General features: G+C 53.8%; 2 protein-coding genes across 2 annotated transcripts in view; one reads left to right on the top strand and one right to left on the bottom strand.

Moving 5' to 3' along the window:
- Positions 1-483: 483 nt before the first annotated feature.
- ITIH1 (inter-alpha-trypsin inhibitor heavy chain 1) lies at positions 484-13818 on the bottom strand. Its single transcript, XM_032412198.1, has 22 exons — positions 13705-13818; positions 13424-13444; positions 12941-13107; positions 12371-12475; positions 11815-11977; positions 11159-11272; positions 9818-9943; positions 9614-9730; positions 8840-9008; positions 8626-8751; positions 7499-7680; positions 7049-7234; positions 5844-5983; positions 5105-5259; positions 4991-5005; positions 4598-4618; positions 4132-4212; positions 3914-4027; positions 2704-2905; positions 1644-1816; positions 910-1021; positions 484-758 (listed from the first exon to the last, which is right to left on the bottom strand). The coding sequence occupies exons 1-22, from the start codon at positions 13816-13818 to the stop codon at positions 629-631; spliced, it is 2733 nt and encodes a 910-aa protein (XP_032268089.1). The 3' UTR covers positions 484-628.
- A 5127-nt stretch (positions 13819-18945) lies between these two features.
- NEK4 (NIMA related kinase 4) overlaps positions 18946-21855 on the top strand; it is a 33559-nt gene continuing 30649 nt past the window's right edge. Inside the window, exons 1-2 of the mRNA XM_032411459.1 lie at positions 18946-19237; positions 21323-21589. Coding sequence (XP_032267350.1) covers positions 19145-19237; positions 21323-21589 — 360 coding nt within the window. The 5' untranslated portion in view covers positions 18946-19144. The remainder of the gene's footprint in view (positions 19238-21322; positions 21590-21855) is intronic.

Raw genomic sequence — 21855 nt, 5'->3', positions numbered from 1 at the left:
GACCCAAATCCCAAAAGGCTGCGATCTGTTGCCCAGCCTGACGGGAGGATCCACACGGGGGGTTAAGCAAACAGATGCTGACACGGCTGACACCAGACAGCATGGGTTCAAATCCCAGCTCTGGCACTTAGGAGTGATTTTGGACAAGTCACCAAACCCCTGTTTCCTCGGCTGTAAATGGACGTGACACAAGTATCCCTTAGGGCTGGTGGGAGCATGCATTTAATTAACTCAACGAAGACACTTAAAACAGTGCCTATAGAAGCTGCCAGTGTCCCGTGAGGCAAGCTGTGTGCAGGGGGCGCTCCAGGCACTCAGAGGGCAGGGGGTTGGGCAGCTGCAGTGAACGGGGTGGGGTGGGGGCAGAGTTGGCATAGGCCCCCTCGTGGCCTCCAGGTCTGCTGTGACCCCAGAGCCCTCTGAGCGGCAGTATCTTGGGTTGCCTCCCGGCCACCCTCCCTCCCAAAAAGCAGCCAGCCTGGGTTGGACATAGCCTCTCTTTAATGAAAGTCATGGGGACTTGACACAGTGGGTCAGCTTGACCAGGGAAGTGTGACACGGGAAGCAGGTCAGATGCTGTCCTCTGCTGCCATGGTCCCAAGAAAGGACAGGTGTGCTGGCTGGGGGCTCAGAAGATGTCAGGGACAATATAGTCAGTGTAAACACCGTCGATCAGCCCTGCCCCATTGTTGTGGACGAACCAACAGGTCACCTCAGCCCCGTGCCGGGGGTCCTTGCTGTAGTCTTTTTGCAAGCCCCTGGGGAGATACAAAAAGCTGGGGTTACCTTTTGGACTAAGCAGGGCTGCACCCCCGCCCCCAGAAGCCCACTCCACCTATGTGACACCTGGTGCCCCGACCAATGATGGGAACACCAAAGGCAGAGATACTGGGAGAACAGCCCACCTACCTGGTGACCGTCAGCTGGTGGCTCTTCACCACCATTGTGGCATCTGTCTTTGTGGGGTCAGAGCCTGGGTGGGGGTCAGACACTTTATAATCAAAGGGGTGGAAGAATTGTCCTGGAAAGGCACATTGGAAGCAGCAGTTACCACTGGGGGGCCCTCGTACTCAGCAGGTGCTCACCGGAGGGTTAGAGAGCTGCCTAAATGTTTTTTCTTAAGGGCGTGACTATGTCTGATATGTTTTGGCATCAAAAGCCACCTTGCGTTCAGCCGCTATAAAGAAGCAGGTATATTGGCAGGTGGTTGTACCTCTTACCTTTTTGGACCAATTCCAAAAGAATCTGGCTGGGAAGAGAGGTCTGAGGGGTAGGTGCCCACAGACAGCAGGGTATGCAGGAAGCCGCAAGGAGAAGCCGTGTGGCCAATGACTCACCCCTCCCAGGAGGTCTCGGGGACCTGGTCTGTTGGGACCTTTCTGCTAACCGGATCTCTCTCCCTGTTCGCCCCCCAGGCCCACATAAGCTTTAGTTTCACCTTGTGTTTGATCACAGGCTTTCTGAGGGACAAGACCCTCGCCGGGACAAGACCCTCGCCCGGACAAGCCCTCTTTGGAGCTCTGAGCCTCGATGGCCAAGTTGGAGGAGGGCCCTCCCTGGTGCCCAGCTGCAAGTCTGACCCATGGCGAACCCATTGGCTGCCACCGCACACCCCCTAGCTCTGCCTGCCGGGCAGGTCATACCCAGCAGCCCGTGTGTCCGTGCCGACATCCGGTGACTATCCAGCACATAGAAGCCCAGGAAGTCATGGTGGACGGAACTCCCCTTCCACACCCGGTGCAGGACGACCTCAAAAGTGCCCCCATCCTCCACAGACACCACCAGGTTCCTCCTCCTGTTGATGGTCACTACCACCCTGCAGGGCCGGGCAGCCATGAGGGCAGGTGCAGCTACATGGCACCTCTCTCCATTCAGCCGCCCTCATCCTCCTGGATCCAGTTCTCATGAGCTCCCCCACCCCCTCACTCCCAGATAGAAGGGTGTTACCTGCTACAAGTTGGAGGGGGGAGGCCTTACAGTGTGCTAGGCCCTGTGCCAAGCCTTCCATACAAGCTGCATCATTCATTTCTCACTCAGATCCTATGAAGCTCAGAGAGGGTAAGGAACTTGCCCAGGGTCACACAGCTGGTAAGCAGTAAAGCCAGGACTTGGACTCCAGCCTGTCTAATATCAAAGTCTGTGTTCTTTGACTGCCACTCATCATCTGTGTCCTCCACACTGGACTCTGCCCACTTCTTTCTATAGCTCTGCCGCTGAGCATCAGCTCTGGTACTTGGCAGACTTTGGTGAATGAATGAGTGGAGGAAGGAATAAGCACAACACAAGGCATGCTCAGACAGGTGCTGAAAGAGAAGCCCAGAGAACTCTGGAGTTCAGCAGAGAAGAGACGAGGTGGGTTTCAGGGAACAGGTGGTCTTTGTGCTGGGCCCAGGAGGTGAGTTGGCTTTGGTTTGGTGGTGATGGGGAATGGACTGCGGGGCAAGGGCACCATGGAAGCCCAGACATGCAGGCAGCTGGGCCTGGAGCACGGGTCCGGGAACAGAGGGAAATGGGTGGGTCCACAGGGCCCCACATGTCTGCCCAGCCCACACGGAGGTCACATGGATGTCATTCACTGACATGGCTCAGGGGACAAGGGCCCGGCAAGCTCAGGCAGCTCAGCTGGCTCTGGGGCTTCATGCCTTATCCCTCCCCACCCCTGCCCTGGCCTCCGCACCCAGGCCCTGGCCCCATCCTGGTTACTCGTGCTGCCGCAGTGAAGCCTGGTCCCTCCAGGAGAACACGGGTCCACCCGAGCCAGGGTTCAGTGTAATGTTCTGAGGAGTCACTTCCAGCTGAAAGCCCGTTGCAGGGTTCGCGATCCCCAGCCGGCCAAAGTACGTGCCCTCTTGCTGCCCAGGGCTGCTGGCCTTGTTGCCAATGAGCTGCCCATTCACTGAGAAGCCTGCAGTAGGGTGAGGGGCCATCCGGGTCAGGGAGGGCCCAGCTCTCACTAGATGCCTGCCAGCCTGCCTTTGCTCATGCTGTGCCTCCCCCCTGGGAGACACCCACACTCCACCCGTGCCACGCTGGCTTTGAGGGTCTCACCTCCCAAGGGCTGTCTTTCAGGATTATCGGAGGCCACACAGCACCTCTCCCTGCCCCTCTCCTCCCACCACACTACCTGCTACTTAGCCCTTGCCTCTGGGCCATGCCAGAGGTCTTGCCACCCCAAGGATAGGACTTGGGTCTGCTCCTTCTCTGTGGCCCTAATCCCTGACACAGGAGCAGGTAACAGAGGCCTCCTATGACCTGAGCAGTCCCAAAGCCCCCTCCTTGTCCTCACTACCCCAACACAGCCTGTCTCACGCTCTGAAATTGTCATCTGAGAATTTGTTCGCCTGTCTGTCTCCCTTCACTAAACTCCACAAGAACAGGGACTTTGGCTCAGTCCCGACTGCACCCATAGGCCATAGGAGGTGCTTAGCAAACCCTTGCAGATGGCCTGACCAGACTGGGAGGGAGGGAGAGAGAGTGGCCCATGGACGGACAGGGAGTCATTCCCACCGCCTGAGCACTGCTGGGGGATGGACTCAGAGGCCATCAGGGAGGCGGGGCAGGATCACTACGTAACTCGCAGAACTTGGTACAAAATGAAAGTGAGGGGCCCCTTGTTCAAAAAAATGTTAAGAATTTCAAGACAACTAGAGCAGAGTATTAAACTGAGCATGGGCCCTTCTAAGCATAGGGTCCTGTGTGCTTGCACGGGTCACACGTCCACGAAGCAGGTGCCATCTAGGGCCCAGGCAGGTAGATGGGAGAGAAGGAGGCAGGTTGAGCCCAGCCAGGTGACTGGGGCACACAGGCTGTGGGAAGTGGAGGCCACGGCCACTGTCCTGTCCGTGGCTGGACGCTGAGGGCAGGGGAGTCCAGGCCCCACCCTGTCTGGCAGAGGGCATGATGTCACCCGTACCTGTGTCCGGGTCCTGCACCAGGCTGAGGACCACGCCGGGCTCCTCATTGATATTGAAGCACAGAGTATCCTCCTTCTGGGGCACGTGGATGAGGAAGTGGGGATCAGTGTCCACTGGGGGCATAGCATGGAGTCCGTTAGATTGGGCATCGGGCAGGCGGGCTGGGGCCGGCCAGGAGCAAGGCAGGGGTGTCCCTCAGACCCTCCTCAGGACTCACCTCCAGTCACTTGGTTTGGCAACTGCGGGATGTTGGAACTGGATCGAGTCGGGGACGGCTGCAAAGCCGACAGCACGAACACTGGCGGGGAGTGAATGGCATTTAGGAGGATGGTACCCTGCTTCCCTGCAGCGGCTGGCTCCTCTTCCCAGGCCCCTCCACCCAGGCGGCAGGCCTGAAGCCACAGAGCAGGAGTGGCTGCCCCTGAGGCCTCCGGGTGTGCTGACCCCCAGTCTGTCTCCTTCCATGGGGACCTGGTGGAGCTGGTGGCACAAGGGGTCGCCAGGCCCGGTCAGGGGGCTGTTCTGAGGGTCCCGGTGACAGGCAGTGAGGAAGCCTCAGGCTGTCTGTCATTTCCTCCTCAGGCAAGTAGGGGCTTTGCTCAGGACTGAACGCACAGCCCGAGGGACAGCAACGTGGGGAGGAGAGAGGTAGAGATGTATGTCGGCGGGATGTGGGCTCTTACTCTTTTTGTGTCCCAGCATCTCTGTAGAGGACAATGACAGAGGACAGCATCACCCTCACCACCCCACCTGAGAGGCACATACCTCATTCCCCAAGGGCACCCCGGGCCCAGAGGCCACTCAGGCCTCGGCTGACCCTCCTGCTGGGGTCCCAGCCCACTCCTGGGCACTCCGCCTCCCCTCCCACCCCGGCCGCCCGGTAGACACAGGCTCACACAGAGGCCCGGAGGGAGGCTGCACAGGGGCTCCCCAGGCACACAGGGGGCAGCAGCTAGTTCATGGTAAAGGGATGGAGGATGCGGAGCAGGGAGCCCCATGCCTGGTGGCTGGAGCACGAGCTGCTTGCCCGGCCACTGGAAGCCCCTCCTGAAAACCAACTTGATTTAGAAACTCACCCAAGGGCAGAGAATCTGGAAGGGAGAGAAGGGGAAGAGAATTAAAGCCCAGGAGGTTTTTGGCCCTCAGAATCTTCCCTAGACCCACAGCCCGCCCCTTTACAGAGCACGTACCCTCAGGGGGCTTGTCGATGACGGGCTCCAGGCCGTCCTCGTCTGTCATGCCCCTGATGGTCATGGAGGTCAGCGGGGTCACGAACTGGTAGGCCAGCGACATCTGCAGGGCCTTGGCCGTCATGTCGGCCTTCTCCTTCCCCTCTAACCTCATCCTGAGAGACACAACACCTGCTCCAAGCCCCGCAGCCTGGACGACAGCAGACTCGCACTCCCTGGCCGTTTTTTGCTCATTTGTTCACTCACTCAGTCATTCAGCAAACACATGTGGGGCACCTGCAGTGCTCCTGTCCCATGGTTGCCTTCAAGGACCTCATGATTTAAAGCCCTCGCATGGGGAAAACCTGGAGATGTGGTTGAGGGACGTGCCTCAGAAAGATACAGATAATTAAACCTCTGTGAGATTCTGGGCAAGTGGTCTAGCTTCTCTGCGCCTCAGCGTGCTCATCTGTGAAATGGGGATAATGAGGGAACTGCCCTGTGGGTTGTGGGGATGAACCGAGCATGTCTGGACACAGCAGTCCCATGGAAAGGGCAGCCTCCCCTTGCCTGGCCGCTCGGCAGGGGCAAACCGTGGCCCACCCACACTGTTGACTAACTGGTTGATATTAACCCAGCGAGCAAAGCCGAAGGCCATGAATCTGACCTGCTCCCAACCTCGAAGGCCCAGATGCACCCCTTCTCCGTTCACCTCATTGGTCCAGAGGCCCCGGTGTCCACCCCCCGGCACGGGTCCTACCGCTTGGCCAGCAGCTCCTGGATGGTGAGGTAGGCCCAGAGGCGTTCCACGTGGTTCTCCAGCATGTGGCCCCGCTCCTGGAGCAGTTTCTTCATCTCCTCCTCATCCACCAGGCAGGTCGTCTTGAATTCTTGGCCCTCCTGGGGGTCACGATGGGGAGAGGGGCCAAGCACCATGAGGAGCACAACCACTGGCCAGCGCTCCAGGCTCCCAGGGGCCCCACACCTGTGCCCGGTCTCTGTGTTTCGTCCACCTCACTGCCCTTCCCCGAGCCTGCTCTCTTCACCCTCACTCAGACCTTCATCCTACAAACGCTTGCTGAGCACTCTCAGTGGGGCAAACTGGCCTCGGCTCTGGGGATCCCAGGGATGGGAGGAGCAGGCCCTGCCCCCCTGAAGTTACTCTCTCTGGGGGCTGCCATCAAGCAGCCAGCTGTTTCCACCATGTTCCACTCCTCCAAAGGCCCACCACATCCCCGCACACAAATGCTGCTCTCTCCCAAGCCTCAGGAGCTGGGACTCGCCCACGGAGGGTGTCTCATGCACCGGGCGCTGCGCAACATAGTGCGGGGAGTCTTTCATTCGCTCTGCACAACTCTCCAGTGCAATATCACCCTGTGCTACAGAGAGGGAAACTGAGGCCCTGAGAGCTGGACCTATTAGCTCAAGGTCGCCCAGCTGGTCAGGGTGGAGCCAGGGTCCAGCTCAGCTTTCTTTACTCAAAGTCTCGGTTCTGAACCCTTGACCACACAGCAAGGTGTGACTCCACAGCCTGTGGTCGGGGTCCAGGTCCCACACGCCTGTGACCCCCGCGGTGTGCACACGCACACACATGCTGTGCTGTGGCACAAAGCTGGGTGCACATGAAGTGTTCAGGAAAAGGTTGTCAGGTGACAAAGGAGACGCTGGTCTCTTACTCTCTCATGCCTTGCGGGGGAATGATGTAAGGAGTAACAGGTGATCCATTTTTGGTCAAGGGACTACAACTAATCAAGGCCACCTTGGTCCCATTCCAGCCCATCGCCGGGATGCCTGCATGCGGGAATGCTCAGGCCTGGGGGGGAGGGGGTGGCACGGTACACGGGTGGGGACACTTCTCTGACAAAAGAGAGGCCTGGGGCAAGGGGAACAGGGGTGGAGAACAGGTGTGGTTTTGGAGCCTCTGGGTGCTGCCTGATCTTCCCCCCTCCGCAGCCCACTGTTTACCCCACGGGCCAACACGTCAGCCTTGAAAGTGCCCAGTTTGTGGTCTTCGATGCGCCCGGCCACCACGATCTCCGAGCCTTCATAGTACTGTTTATGGTGGTGCTGGGTCAGGGCTGAGACGGTGTCCCGGGGGTAGAGCAGCGCCACGTCCACCAGGAGGGGGTTGGCTACCTGGTCGTAGAAACCCTGTAGGCGGAGGTGGGGCACAACCTCAGAGCTGATGGGTCCCTGTGGGCACCCAATGGGGAGACCCGCTCACAGAGTGGGGTGTTGGGATCCCCACTCTGCAGATGGAATTGCAGGCTCATAGGCGTTAAGGAACTGGTTTGAGATCACACAGCTGATTCAAACCGCACTCAAGAGCTTTATCTGCTCCTTTGGGTATCCACGTGGGCTCCCCATGGCCTGCCATTGACGGTGCGCTGTGGGGTGAAGGGGGTGGGAGGAGACCTGCAGCTGCTGGGTGGCGTCATGGTCCTCATAAATTCTCTGGGCCTTTCCGTTGTTCTCCATGGACATGATCTCCAGGAAGTTCAAGTCCACGTTGTGGCCAAAGCCCAAGTTGTAGAGCGGGAACCTGCCCCCGATGGCGTTGCGGACGTTCTTGAGGATTTGGGAACGGTCTGTCACCCCTGCAGCCACACACCCAGGCAGGGCAGGATACTGAATCACAGGCATGTAGGGCACAAGGGGCCTTTGGGGCACACTCCCTGGGGGTCAGGCCTCCTGTCTCAGACCCCCGCCTATCTCCTGTCCCCACCAGCATCTTGAGGCAACATCTCCTGCTGGCTCAGTGGGTGACTACAAAAGCTCCTAACGGCCCCTCGCAAACTTGCCCATCTATATGGATCCATCATGAGCAGACAGGATTCTGCTCTAAACCCTCCCATAGGTCATTGCCATGGCCTGCGAGGCCCTGCCAACCTTCCCACCCTTGTTCCACCTCGTCTGCACAGGCCTACTGTTTTCAGGCAGGCCCTGCCATTGTACACACCTTTTTTTTTTTTTTTGCTCAAGCTACTCCTGCTGCCAGACATCCCTTCCTGCTTTCCTTTTCTTCCTTCCAGCCTGAGCTCATGGGTCACCTCCTCCAGGAGGCCTCCTGGGACCCTGCCTGGGCCAGATGCCCCTGATCCTATAGCCTCCTGGCACCCTGTTCTTTCAGGGCCCTCAACAGAGGGACTGCTCCTGGGTCTGGCACCCCAGTGGACCCTGTGCTCCTTAAGGACGGAGGCGAATCTTGTTCTCTTGGTATCTCTTCTTGGTCCCTAGTCCTCTGCTTGGCACACAGTCGGTGCTGAATACCTAGTTCATTAAACTCAACCTGGGAATCCTGCCTATCATCCTGGGATCTGCGTAACCCTGTGTCATACAGATACTTCCCCAGGTACCCAGCTCAGCATAGAAGTATGCCTTGTAACTCCTGAATTCTGTCTTTAGATCAGACAGGCTTGACTTTGCCCCGAGCCTTTCTGCACCCCCGTAGTATCTCCAGTGGCTGGATTTCCAAGCACCGCTCGAACGCCTTCTGTAACAAAGAGATCACCACCTCCCGGCCCAGGCCTTGAGGTGCTTACCCTCTGTGGGCTCGCCGTCTGTCAGCATGATGAGAATGGAGGCATGGTTGCTGAGTTTGGGGAGGCTCCCATGAGCTTGGTTCAAGATCTCGATTCCCCGGAGCAAACCTCCATTCAGGTTTGTGGCTGCAAAGGAAGGAAAGTAGGCCAGTGTATGCCCTCATTCCAAGAGGGCAGAGGCGACGCCAGAGTGACTCGAGACCCCTGCCCTTACCCCCAGCCAGGAAGAAACGCCGCACGAAGTCTTGTGCTGCTCGAAGATTGGCGGGGGATGCCTGCACCAGCGAGCCCCTCCATGATTGCACTTCAGACCCAAAGAGGACCAGGTCGAAATAGTCCCCTGGCCGCATGTCCCCCAGGATTTTAAGGAGCGCCTCCTTGGTCTGTAATGACAGGACAGTCGGTGGAGGGACATGGCCCCAGGAGAGTGTCTCCTGTCAGCTCCAGATACGCATTTGAGAGATCCACAGGGCAGAGGCACACAGTGGACAAGTGGGAGGGGATGGACAGGACAGACAGGTGGTGTCAGGAGAGGAGTGTCCTGTGGAGCCCCGGGGGTGGATGAGGGGACAGAGAAGGCAAGGGGAGCCCGCATGGGGAGAAGAAATGACCACGAGCTCAAACAGGGCAGAATCAAGAAAGAGTATCTAAAACTCAGCTGGTGGAGCCGTGGCTCTCAGAGCATTGTGGGCAGTGGGCTGTCCCTGCTGCCAGACGCCTCCCCAGGGACAGCCATGATCGCCCCTGGCACGTTCCATGTACCCCCCATCGCTAGACCCATGACCCCGCGAGCATCCCACTGTGCTACTGAGGAGAAAGGGATCCACCTGCCTCGGTGGTACTGTGAGAACGGGGCTGATGCCAGAGCCCCCGACTGCTGGGAAGAGCAGAAATCCGAAACCCAGACTCTGGCGACAACACCAGCGTGGGGTGGGGGCTGGGGCTGGAGAAGCTCCTTCTGGGGGACTTGCTTAAAGCCACAGTTTACCTGTTTCACTTTCTGGCCTTCCATGGAGGTGCTAATGTCAATCACAAACACCACGTTCTTGTTCAGGTTCGTCAGGTTTTGGGGAGCAAAGAAGTGGGCAAAGTAGTTATTGGCAACCTGAAACACAAGGGAACAAGTGAGGCCCTTGTCACAAGCACCCCCTGCCTGGGCCTCTGAGTCTGGGGCTGGAAGCTTCGGGCTCACCAGGAGGTCACAGAGTTGGTCTCGATTGACATCGTAGGTCACCTTGAAGTCCCCATTCAGCAAGGATGTGGAGCATGTGGGGCAGGATTGCTGCTGACCCACAGTAGGGCGGAAGAGCACGTGACCCTGGAAAGGCGGAGGGTGTGAGCACACACCTATAAGGTGGTAGGAGAGACCTGTTTCTTCGTGTATATGCTTCTGAAACATTGGGCTTTTCTACAAGTGTTGCCACTTTGGGTACAAAATAAAAGCGGTATGAGAACAAGAGACATCGGTCAACTCAAACTGTGGAGTAAAGAAGCAAGGCTACAACACTGTGCTGGAAAACAGAACCCCCCCCCCTTTGCCCCCCGCCACCGTAGACAAAGAACAGAGGCTGGGAGGAAGGACCCAGGGTGGAAGCTGGAAGCTAAGGTCTGGTTCGACTTGGTGTTGGTGCTCAGGGAATTCGGGATGGGTTTTATTCAATACTTTTCTAGACTTGTAACTTTTTGCTTTTTCCTTAAATACTTTTTAATTTTTACTTTTCATTTATTTGTTTGTTATAAAAGTAAGATATACTCATCAAAACCCCCTCCAAAACTTGAAAAGGATGGTTAGGAAGACACAGACCCACCCCTTGGTCCCCTACTAAAAGCAAGCATGTTTGCTAATACTCCGGGTATCCTACTTTGTTTAAAAAAGAACCCCTCCAAAACTGTAAGAAACATTTCCTTTACGTGAATTATGATGGAGTCACTACCAAAGGGAAGTGGGAACTTAAAGGGTTTGTTCCTGGCTCCAGTTGAGAGCAAACTAGGAAGCAGGGCACTGGCTGGGTATTACCCACTCATATGCCACAATCTGCCAGGACCAGGGGAAGGGGCAAGCAGGGGACTTCAGGAGTTCCTGCAAATGGGAGGTGCGTGGCAAGTGGTAAGTGGTGAGGTAGACCAAAGCCTTCCCAAACTGAGTTCTGTTTCCTAGAGCCCCGGAGCTTGCGGTCCTAACTGCAACAGCATCTGAGATTTCTTCATGTGCCCTTTATTTCCCTGAATGCTTTCCCATGGGTGTGACACAGCAAAAAGGAAACTGAGGCTCAAGCAAGTCAGCAGCTCACCCCAAACCATGCAAACCAGCGTGGGCGCTTCCCCAGCCTTGGCACGCAGGCTTTTGCTAAGTTGCTCTGAGAACCAGGGGTACCGAGTTCCCTAGGATACCTACCACGAAATGCCTACGTCCCTCACTAGGGCAGCCTGCAGCCCCTGCCTGGTTCCCAGGCCAAACCTGGATACTCCATGAGGGGTTGAGCCAGGCTGAGAAGTCCCAAGGGCCCGCCACCACTCCAGCCATCCCACACACCTGTTTCCCTGAGAAGGACTTCTTGATGAGTTGGCTTTCCAGTTCCTTGGGGAGGAAGGAGGCCTGGGCATCCAGCTTGCTGATCCCCCGAGGCTCAAAGATGTCCACGTCGATCTGCATCATTGAAGCCCCCAGGCTCCCATTGAGGCCACCATCAAGACTCAGCCAAGAGCCAACTTATGTCCTGGCCACCCATTGTGTGCCAGTACCCACCCAGCCATCAGCACAGGGCCTGGCATGTTGTAGGCACTCCAAAAACATAGGCCAAATGAAGGTGTGCAAGCCTGGGCCCCTCAATTCGGCCACCATTGAAGGGCCAGTGACAATCACAGCCCCTTCGGCTGCCCGGGCTTTCTGGTCTACCAACTACTGGGACATTCAATATCTCTCGTGATCCTTGTGGCAGCTCTGGGACATGCAAGCAGCCCCATTTAACAGATGAGCAAGCCAAGGCTCAGAAAGGAGGGGGAGGCTGGTAGCTCCCTGCCCACAAAGAGCCCACTAGAGACCGCCCAAGGAGTCAGTCCCCTTCCCGTGTGCTCAGGCCTGGGACGCCACCTCGTGTGCCCTGAGCCAGGGCTCGGAGCCACGGTGAGAGAGAGGCAGGAGCCCTGCTCCCAAGATGGCTCCCCTGCAAATGGTCACCTGCAATCTACCTCGAAATGATGCACCAGCTGCTTGGGCTTGACTTTGATGACAATGTCGTACTTCTTGAGTTTTCGCTTCAGCACCTCCTCGTAGGTCAGCCGGAACGTGGCCTTGCTCCGGGGCCCGATGGTGAGGTGGATGGTGAATTGCTCCATTGTTCTCCCCGAGGCCCTGGACATACCGCCATTGGCCACAACAGAACAGACAAATGGTGAGTGACATGTGGGTCCTTGTCACCTAAAGCATGGCCCTCAGAATCAATTTCTCTTACATTCATGCTACTCCCGGGTTTCTTGGCCCTTCACCCTTGTCTTAATTGGATGGTCAGGGTCAAGATCAGGGCCCAAGGACAGGGCCCCCTTCTCCCAGAGGCTGGTCTGAGAGGTAGGCAGGTCAGCACCAGCCCTGTCCGGCTCACCTGTACTGGCATTTGGGTTCAGGCAGCTTGCTCACTTCCCATCAGCCTGGGGCTGTTCCCCAGGCAAGGCCACCTTGCCGCCCTCAGGTCCATTCTGGCTGGGGATGGCGGCACCAGAGACCGGGGCAGCAGGGCCCAGAACTCACCTGACAAGGCCGGCATTCTCTCCAGAGACGGCAGCTTTCCGGTACTGCTTCCACGCGGACACTTTGTCCTTTATGTCCCCGATGAATGCGTTTCCATCTGCTGTGCTACAGGGAGGAAGAAGCCCTCAGGGGAAGTGCCCCTGCCCCTGACCACTAAGGTCCTTCATACCTGAGGTCCTCCCAGCCCAGACCTGGAGAAGGCCTGGTCCTGGTGAACGCTCATGGGAGGCACCTCCTGCCACCTCCCACTGCCCACAGAGTTGTTCGGGGTTCCCACGGCAGTGAGGGGGGCAGCCATGGCCACAGAATCCAACAAGAGATCTCGGGTGCGGGCCTTTGCTCCTTGGGCCCTCTGCTGAAAACATACTGTCAGAGGCCCCACTTCGCTCTCCAAGATGGGAGCCCAGAACAGACCCAAGCGGCTTGACCATCCCCTCCGAGCTGGTGCTGGCCTATGGCCCTTTTGGAAAGAAGGAGATGGTCTGCACTGTCCAGCCACCTGGAGCCATGGCTTGGGGCTGGGTCTGATGAATGGACAGCTCTGGGTGTGGGAGTCAGGCAGGCACGCACATGGCAAAGTCACTGATGAAGGCCGTCTTGGGGATTTCCACATCGAAGGCCACTTCCTTGGCTTCATCGGCACTGTTGACCACTTGGCTGGTGATGACACAGTGGGCAAAGCGAGAGGTGACTTTGCAGTTGACTTTCAAACTCCGGATGGTCACGCCGTCGACGGCCTAGAGTGAGATGTGAGGGGGCTGTGGCTGGGAGCGGGGAGGGGGGCCTCTGAACCAGTGAGAGACCCCTGTGTTGTGTGGGGGCTTAGCACCCAGCTCAGAAGCCAGGTGCCCCAAGAACAGACCAGCCCTTCTGGGAAGACCCACTCTAGCCTCTCTGTCGGAGACTGCACAGTGGGGCGTGCAAACCCCCATTTCTGGGAAATGGAGTCCCTCTGCCCAGGGCGTGGATAGAAGGGCACTCCTTGAAGCATGGGGGGAAAACAGGCTGTAATATGGCCCCACCACAGAGCCCTTTGCAGAGACTCTCACTCACTGTGTCCACAGTCTGTTGCTTCTGTAAAACAAAACCAGGACAAGTGTGAGCGGGAATGTGCAGGGGACCATAGCTGATCTGCTAAGGGGTGGGAGTGGGACACAGTCTGTCCTCTACCCCTCAGCCTCACCTCCCCCTCGCTGCTTGGACATCACCTCTCTGGTCAGTGGTGGTCAAGGTGGGTGGGGGTGGCCCCGGACTCTGGGGTGAGGGTCTTGTGTCCCTCCTGGGCCCATCCTGGCCCAGCTGCCTGTTTCTGGCCTGAGGGTTTACCCACATACCTTGCTGACTTTGGGCCTGCCTGTGGGTGAACCCTGAGTGGGCATGGCCTGCAGGACGAGGAGGGAGGCCAGGGACGCGCACAGTAGCGCCCGCAGCCCCGTGGTGCCGTCCATGGTCTCAAGGCTCCGGCTGCCTCGTCACTTCGCTCAGACCGTTAATCAATAAAGTGCTAGATAAACATGGATTAAACATTAGACAAGGTGAAGGCAAATATTACAATTGGGGGGATCAAAATTTAACAGTGAAATCTTTCTCCTTGGGGGGATTCCCAGCTGTGTAAACTCCTGACCAGACTCGGACGGAGCCCCTTTGTATGGAGCCGCACTCAGCTGACATGAAGGGTGAAGACCCCGATGGCTCATCTTATCCTGGGTCTGGCACAGGCAACACCAGTAATATGGTGACATGTGTCAAGAAGTCACAGTTAAAAGTGGACTTCTGAAGTTCGTTAGATGTTACTTTCAAAATTCTTTAAGTATCAGCAAACTTTTCCCAGTTACAGTCTGGCCAGGGTGGCAGACAGTACAGCTCACCAAGTGTCTGCCCACGCCCGTGTCTCTAGCCACGCCAACCCTAGCAGTGGTTCTGCCAGAGGCCGTCTGGCCAGTCCTGGGGATGCATAATGGGCAACCTGTGCTTTAGGACAGTTGCTTCATCTCTCTGGACCTTCACATCCAGATTTGGAAAGAACAGAAGTAAGCCTCATTGCTCTTCCACCTGGGCAGGGATGTCTGGCCGGTAAAGAGGAGGCAAAGATGAATACTTTGTTTTCGTAATGGAGGGCTGAGTACGTGCCACGCATCGATCTAAGCCCTTTGCTGTCTCCTTTTATCCTCACGGTGTCCCTGGGACATTGGTCCCACAGCAGACGACAGGTCTTCAAACCCAGATCTTTCAGACTCCAAAGCCCAAGCCTATCAGGTACTGACAGAAATGCCCTCTGCATCATTAGGAAGAAAGGAGATGCAGAGTTGAAAACCCCAGGGACCACTTTGGGACCTTCAGTTTCTTAATTTTTCTGCCCAAACTCTCCCTGTCTCCCACAAGCCACAGCACACAGGGCAGACATGGCCCTGGTCAATCCACACCATGGCCCTGGGTGGGATGTGCTGGTTGCCGTGACCCTGATGGGGTGAGGGGGCCCGGAGGCCATTTTGATCTCTGTTTGCTTGTCTCGGACTTTGTCTCTCAGAACAGCTTCTGGGAAAAAGTTTATCATATCCAGGCCAGAATGACCTTCTGGTCTGTTTTCTGGCCTTTGTGGAAAATGAGATGGGTCAACATGAAATTGCATTTGAGGTTCTGTTGATTTCCTGCACAAGTATCAACCTAGCCCTTGGTGGGTTAGGCATGGTGCCAGGCTCCAGGACACAATAATGACCTCAAGTACCCTGCTGTATTCAGTGAGCTGATGCATTGGGAAAAAGAGCCAGAGGACTCAAAAGAAGCCCAGTGAGTGTCAGGAGTGTCAAAAGTAAAGAGGAGCACGAAGGAGCTGTAGTAACCTGGGAGAGGCAGAGTTCACTCCCATAGGGCTTAGGGGAAGCCTTCTGGAGGAGGTGCCTGGGAAACAGAGCAGCCCTTGGGCAGGGGGAGGAGGAAGCACAGGGAGAGAAAGCAGGTGGGTAGGTGTGAAGCATGCTTGGGGAAGGTGCAGTGGTCTGCACCTTGCGTCATGGAAGCAGGACCTGATGAAGAGGGTGGTGAAGGAGGCTCAGAAGTGGTTTGAGACCAGCCTGGCATAGAGGTCTGAAAGGGTCCCATCTTTTAGGTGGAAAACACTAAAGATCTTTTGAGCAGGGATGTGGTAAGATCGAGACTGGACTGTTGGGAGATGGCCAGCACCAAGCTTGGTCCATAGAACTACATTTGTCTGGCTTGTGGGGAGGAGAGAGGGTATGGGGAGAGTTAATAGTGACTAGTGCCTGGCCATCTTCTCAACATCTTTTGTGTCCTACCTCATGTACTGCTCACAACTAACCCCCAAGAGATGGGTACTGTTACTGCTCCCATGTTACAGATGAAGAGGAGAGGTGACTCGCCCAGTCACCACTGAGCCCAAGCCACCCTCATCTCTCACCTACATGGCTGCTCCCCTTACTTCCACCCTACTCCTTCAGTGTACTCTCTGGCAGCAACCAGAGCCATCATTTAAAAATGTTGATCTGGGCGCCTGGGTGGCTCAGTTGGTTAAGCAACTGCCTTCGGCTCAGGTCATGGTCCTGGAGTCCCGGGATCGAGTCCCACATCGGGCTCCCTGCTCGGCGGGGAGTCTGCTTCTCCCTCTCCCGCTCCCCCCTCTTGTGCTCTCTCTCTCTCAAATAAATAAATAAAATAAAATAAAAATTAAAAAATAAATAAATAAAAATGTTGATCTGCTTGAGACCTTTCCTTGTCTTACACATTTCCGGGTCCTGAGTGGTCTGCCCCCGCTGACCCCTCGTTCTCACCCAGCCATGCCCCCGCTCCTTGAGTCTCTCAGCTTCAACCATACAGACTTTTTTTCCAATCTATGTAGGCAGATGCTTTTTCACTCATTCATTCATGAGCCCCACTTCATCCTCCATTCACCCCTGCTGTGTGCCACCAACCCCATGTCTTGGGGTCTTGAAGTAGACGGGGCTGGCCCAGTGCTGAGTTCAGGCTCAGAACTGCGGAGGTGAAGTCACAAAATAAGTCCATTGAGCCTTAGCATATGGTGCTGCCTTTGCCTGAAGAAGTTTTCCTTCAAACTTCAGTTCAAGGAATGATTGCTTAGGACAACTTCCCCTGGATGACCAGGGTGGGCCTGGTGACCTTTCAGCATGACATTGACCTTAGTTGGCAATGATAACATATTAGCACACTTCTTTGATTAATGATCACCTCTCTCTTCAACTGTAAGCCCTACAGGGGCAGGACTTTGTCTGTCTTATTCACTTTGCGCCTCCAGGGCAGGGCACTAGCCTTGCACCATGCATGCCCATACTAAATGTCTGCAGAGTGAATGATAGGTTTGAAGAAGAGCAAGTTGGAGGAGGTAAAAAGTGGAGAGAAGATTCCCTCAAACCTGAGGGAATCATGAGAAGTCAAAAGAACAGGAGTTGGACCAGGAGTTTGGACCAGGAGAACCAGAAAAGTTCTAGAAACCAAGAAAGGAGAGGACTCACCAGAGGGGCAGAGGCTACTGAGGGTAAGAGGGATGGATGAAGACTAAGAAAGGCATCTAGGGAATCTGAATCATTTTCCAGGAAGCTTTCTTGAGGGCACGTGGGGCCAAGTAAATACAGGGGTTTTAGGAGTGAGCGAGCCATAAGCCTTCTAGAATGTTGTTTTGAGTGCTGACCAATGAAAGACAAAATTGCAAGCTGCAAAATAAAATATGTGCATTTATTTGGGGTCTTAGGGATTGCAATCCAGGAGACACAGATTCCACCAAAATTAAAAAAAAAAAATCAACTCTGGAGAGACAAAGTTCAGAGTTTTTAAAGAAGAAAGAGGGCATTTACATAAGTTGTTTTGAACAAAATGTGATTGTTCCTGGTATAGCTTTAGTTATACTAATCTATATGTGATTGATTGCCAGGGCTAGTGTTAGGCAGAAAGTCCATTTATGTCCATTTTACCATGTAGCAGATGCCTTGGCTTTTAACTGAGTTCAGCAAAAATTCTGAGAATTTGAGACAGAAGACACACATAAACTCCATTTCCTCAACGTCCTCAATGTCCTCCTGGCTCCATTTTAAAGAACCCTGTTAGCAATGCTGACTCTGTTAGCATGAGTTTCTTAACTTCCCAGAGACTCAATTTCCTTAACTGTAAAATGAGGATGATAATAGTACCAGCTTCACAGGGTTGATGTAAGTATTAAAGATGCTAATGTACTTGTCTCTAAGAGGGGAATGGGGATTAACTGGAAAAAGCATGAATTAACTTTCTGGGGGCAATAGTATTAAAAAAAGAAACAACAAGCCCCAGATGGAGTCACCAACACCCAATAGGAAACCAAGACTTATTATAGTTTCAACCAAACCCAAGAATGTGACCTTCTAACAGTCAATCTAAAATTTCCTGATCAGCACTAGTGAGACAATCTGTACAATTAAAAACCCCGCCATTCTCTTCCCCACAAAAAAGAAGATGCCCTGGCCTGAAACTTTCAGTAATAGCTGAAAGTTATTTCTTCTCTCTCTCTCTTTTTTTTTTTCCAGTAATAATTTCCTTTCCTTGCCTTCCTTCCAGTAAAAACTTTCCATTTTGAACAACTCCTTAGAGTATCCCTCTACTTGCTAGACAGGATGCTGCCCGATTCATGAATCACTTAATAAAGTCAATCAGATCTTCAAATTTACTTGGTTGAATTTCTGTTCTTTAACATTTCCCATTCTCAACAGGGGTGATATTGCCCCCAATGGGCAAAAAATTGTTCTTGGATGTAGACAAATCTTACATTTCAAAGGGATGGATTTCTCGTCCTTGAGAAAGACACTCCTGGATCTTAGGAGATACACACGTATCTATCTAATAGAGACATAGGAAGGATTTACAATTGTGAGGTCTTTTAGGTAAATGCTCTAGGAAAGGGAAAGAAAATGTCGGTTGGATCAAATAATAAACTCTTTGGCAGCTTTGAGCTTTCACACACGGGTCTTTTAAGGAGGGTCCTCCTACGGACACTACCTTAAGCTGTTAAAAACCATGCTAGAATTTGGTCAAGTCACAGTGCAGGGGTTTGGATAGTTATGAGAGTACTTTGCATTTCTTAATGCACAAGCTGAAGCTTTTAGGGGTGAAGTGTACTGATATCTTCAGTTGCTTTTGAAATGCGTAAAAAATAAGGTGGATTGCTAGATGCATACATTAACCATTGTGTGATAAAGCAAATGCAACAAATGTTACTTGTAGAATCTAGTCTGTCATCCCTCGATTAGAATGGGAGCCTCAAGAAGAGAGGAACTCTGTCGGTCTGGCACATGGTAGGCGGTTAATAAAATTATTTGTAAAACGAACGGCGAATATTTTCAAAAAGCGCTTAGGTCAAGTACGTGCTCAATACGTGGAAGCTTCTATTAGTTTATTGTTCCCCGCAACCCGGAAGTTCTCGGCGGTGGAACTTAGGCAGAAGGCGCGCGCGCCAGGACCAGCGGAGTCGCTCTGGCCGCCCTGAGCTTGGGCTCTATGGCGGATCCTCCTGGATGGCGGAACCGCTCTGGCCGCCTGGCGCTTCGGCTCTGTGGTGGGTGCTTCCGGGCTGCGGGAGCATGCGCGGGGCTGCGCTGGCCGGGATCGCTATGGCAGCGGCGTCGCTGTGGGCCCAGCCTCCGAGCTCGCGTAGGGGCCCGAGAGTCTCAGCAGCCGCCAGCACAGCGGCCTCTTGGGCATGAGCGGGGTCTCCTGCCGCGGCCCGCGACCCTGGCCGCCGCTGCCGCCGCATCGCAGCTTTGGGCCGGCGCCGGGAACATGCCCCTGGCCGTCTACTGCTACCTGCGGGTCGTGGGCAGGGGCAGCTACGGGGAGGTGACGCTCGTGAGGCACCGTCGGGACGGCAGGCAGGTCGGCGGGGTTGGGGCCCGGCAGGGGGTGGAGGGCAGGCAGCTATATGCCGAGGCCGCAGTCCAAAGGCTAGGCTGCGGGTGGTCTGAAGGGGACTCACCTCGGATGTCACTTCTTCAGGGAAACCGTCCCATACCACCAAGAGTAGGCCAGGCCTTACTGTAAGATGCGCCCCACACTCCCTGTAGTTCTCCTTGATAGTATTAATTGTTGTGCTTGATCTACACACTTCCTCCACTCTTGACAATTCCGTGAGATCATTCATTCCCACAGTCTAACACAGCGCCTGGCAGGTATTACTCTTTGAATGAAGGGCCCCATGCATCTGACCTGGAGACTGTTGGACTCACTTAAAATTCATCATCTTCCCGCCAAACCTTTCATGGTCCCCATTTCAGTGAGTAGGACCACACACCATCCACTTGCCCCAGCTGGACATATCCAGGTGTCATTCTTGATACACACCACTGCCCCCATTCATTTGTCCACTAAGCCAGCAGGCCTCTTCTCTATCTCCACTGGTACCGCCCCAATCCAGGACATCATAATCTTTAGCTGAGCTGTGGCCATGGCTTCCACTGATCCTCGCTCTTCAATCCATCACTTTCATTGCCATCTCAGTGATCCTTCTAAAACTTACAGCTAATGTTGTCACTCCTTTCTCTAGAGCACTTTATCCCATGACCCTCAGGATGATGAGCCAGTTCTTTTTTTTTTTTTTTTTTTTTAAGATTTTATTTATTTATTTGAGACAGAATGAGAGAGAGAGAGAGAGCACATGAGAGGGGGGAGGGTCAGAGGGAGAAGCAGGCTCCCTGCCGAGCAGGGAGCCCGATGCGGGACTCGATCCAGGGACTCCAGGATCATGACCTGAGCCGAAGGCAGTCGCTTAACCAACTGAGCCACCCAGGCGCCCGAGCCAGTTCTTTAAAATGGTTTATAAGTAGGGTGACCATATAATGTATCATACAAACTGGGACAATTTCGAGACTGGAAGGAGGCGTTATTAATAATTACACCAAGACAGTGGCAGTGCCCCAGGCAAGCTGAAAAGAGATGTCCCTCCCAAGTATAAGGCTCTCTAGTCTATTCTGCTTGGTGTCAGGTGCTAGTAGCTCTGCCTGGAACACAAACTCAGGTATAAGAGATTTATTCAGTAGCGATAGGGGGAATGGGGTGGGTGTGTCATTGGATTTTTTGAGTGGAGAATGGGGTATTGATGGGAATAATAGCCCCTCACATTTGAGCAGTAGTTTACACTTTACAAAGCACATTTATATATATCCTTGTTGATTAATGAACTGTATGGACTGTTAATTGGTTGTGGGCAATGTATCAGGGCAAGGTGTCAGGGGATATTGACTTTCTTTTTAAGTGGGAATAATTTTTAATGTTGAGAATCAGTGATTTTTAACCTTATTAGGCCATGGATCCCTTTGAGTATCCAATGCGATCTATGAATCCATTCTGTCTGCAGATGTATTTTCTTTTTTTTCTTTTTTTAAGATTTTATTTATTTATTTGACAGAGAGAGACACAGCGAGAGAGGGAACACAAGCAGGGGGAGTGGGAGAGGGAGAAGCAGGCTTCCTGCTGAGCAGGGAGCCCGATGCAGGGCTCGATCCCAGGACCCTGGGATCATGACCTGAGCTGAAGGCAGATGCTTAATGACTGAGCCACCCAGGCGCCCATGCAGATGTGTTTTCAAGCCTTATATTATAAACCTTTGTAAGGGAAACTTAGAGGTTAAGGAATCTTTACTACAGGTTTTATGGTTGATCCAGTTGTATGTTAACATGGACTCATTTTTTAGCCATTAATGAAATTGTAAAATGCAGATGGAAAGTATAATAAATTTTTTATGACCCTCCAGCCTGTTATAAGTCTAACCTGTTGAAAATATCAGTAAATTGGAGCAAATCTTTTCCCTAGTTTTGTGCTTTGCAAATAACAAAATGAATAGGTTGTCTGACAGGCTCCTGGAGGTTGGTTTTGAGGACCATTTCAGGAGAACCCTTAAATATTCTGCACCTATAAAACTGTATGCTTATTTGCACCTTGTAAAATCACGTGTTTTCTCCATAGTATGTCATCAAAAAGCTGAACCTCCGAAATGCCTCCAGCCGAGAGCGGCGAGCCGCTGAACAGGAAGCTCAGCTCTTGTCTCAGTTGAAGCACCCTAATATTGTCACCTATAAGGAGTCATGGGAGGGAGGCGACGGTCTGCTGTACATCGTCATGGGCTTCTGCGAAGGAGGTGATCTGTACCGAAAGCTCAAAGAACAGAAGGGGCAGCTTCTGCCTGAGAGTCAGGTGGTGGAATGGTTTGTTCAGATTGCCATGGCCCTGCAGGTACTGTCCAGACACAGCATTCCACTCGCTCCAAGGGACGGGGATGGCAGGTGGATTTTAGGAAACTGCTTCCCCGAATGCTTACATGAAAAAAAAATGTATTTAAAAAAAAATCCATTTATGAAGTAGACTCAGTCCCTTTCACTATAGCATTAGAGTGTTTCTGAATGAATGATGTCTATATTGAAGTAGATGTGGATTTCAGTTTGCAGGGGATGCCAGTTCTCTGTTCATTTAATATTCATAGCAAAATCAATTTTAAGGGC

The sequence above is a fragment of the Phoca vitulina genome, unplaced genomic scaffold (assembly GCF_004348235.1).
Source record: "Phoca vitulina isolate PV1807 unplaced genomic scaffold, GSC_HSeal_1.0 scaffold13, whole genome shotgun sequence".
In the NCBI taxonomy this organism is placed as follows: Eukaryota; Metazoa; Chordata; class Mammalia; order Carnivora; family Phocidae; genus Phoca; species Phoca vitulina.
This window is presented reverse-complemented; position numbering and strand designations above follow the sequence as displayed.

Excerpts from the sequence above, each read along its gene's own strand:
- ITIH1 (XM_032412198.1), bottom strand. The coding sequence starts at position 13,818 with ATGGACGGCACCACGGGGCTGCGGGCGCTACTGTGCGCGTCCCTGGCC. Across the intron at positions 1,022-1,643 it reads ACGGACACACGGGCTGCTGG|GACAATTCTTCCACCCCTTT; the intron begins GTATGACCTGCC and ends GTGCCTTTCCAG. Across the intron at positions 759-909 it reads CACCAGCTGACGGTCACCAG|GGGCTTGCAAAAAGACTACA; the intron begins GTAGGTGGGCTG and ends GTATCTCCCCAG.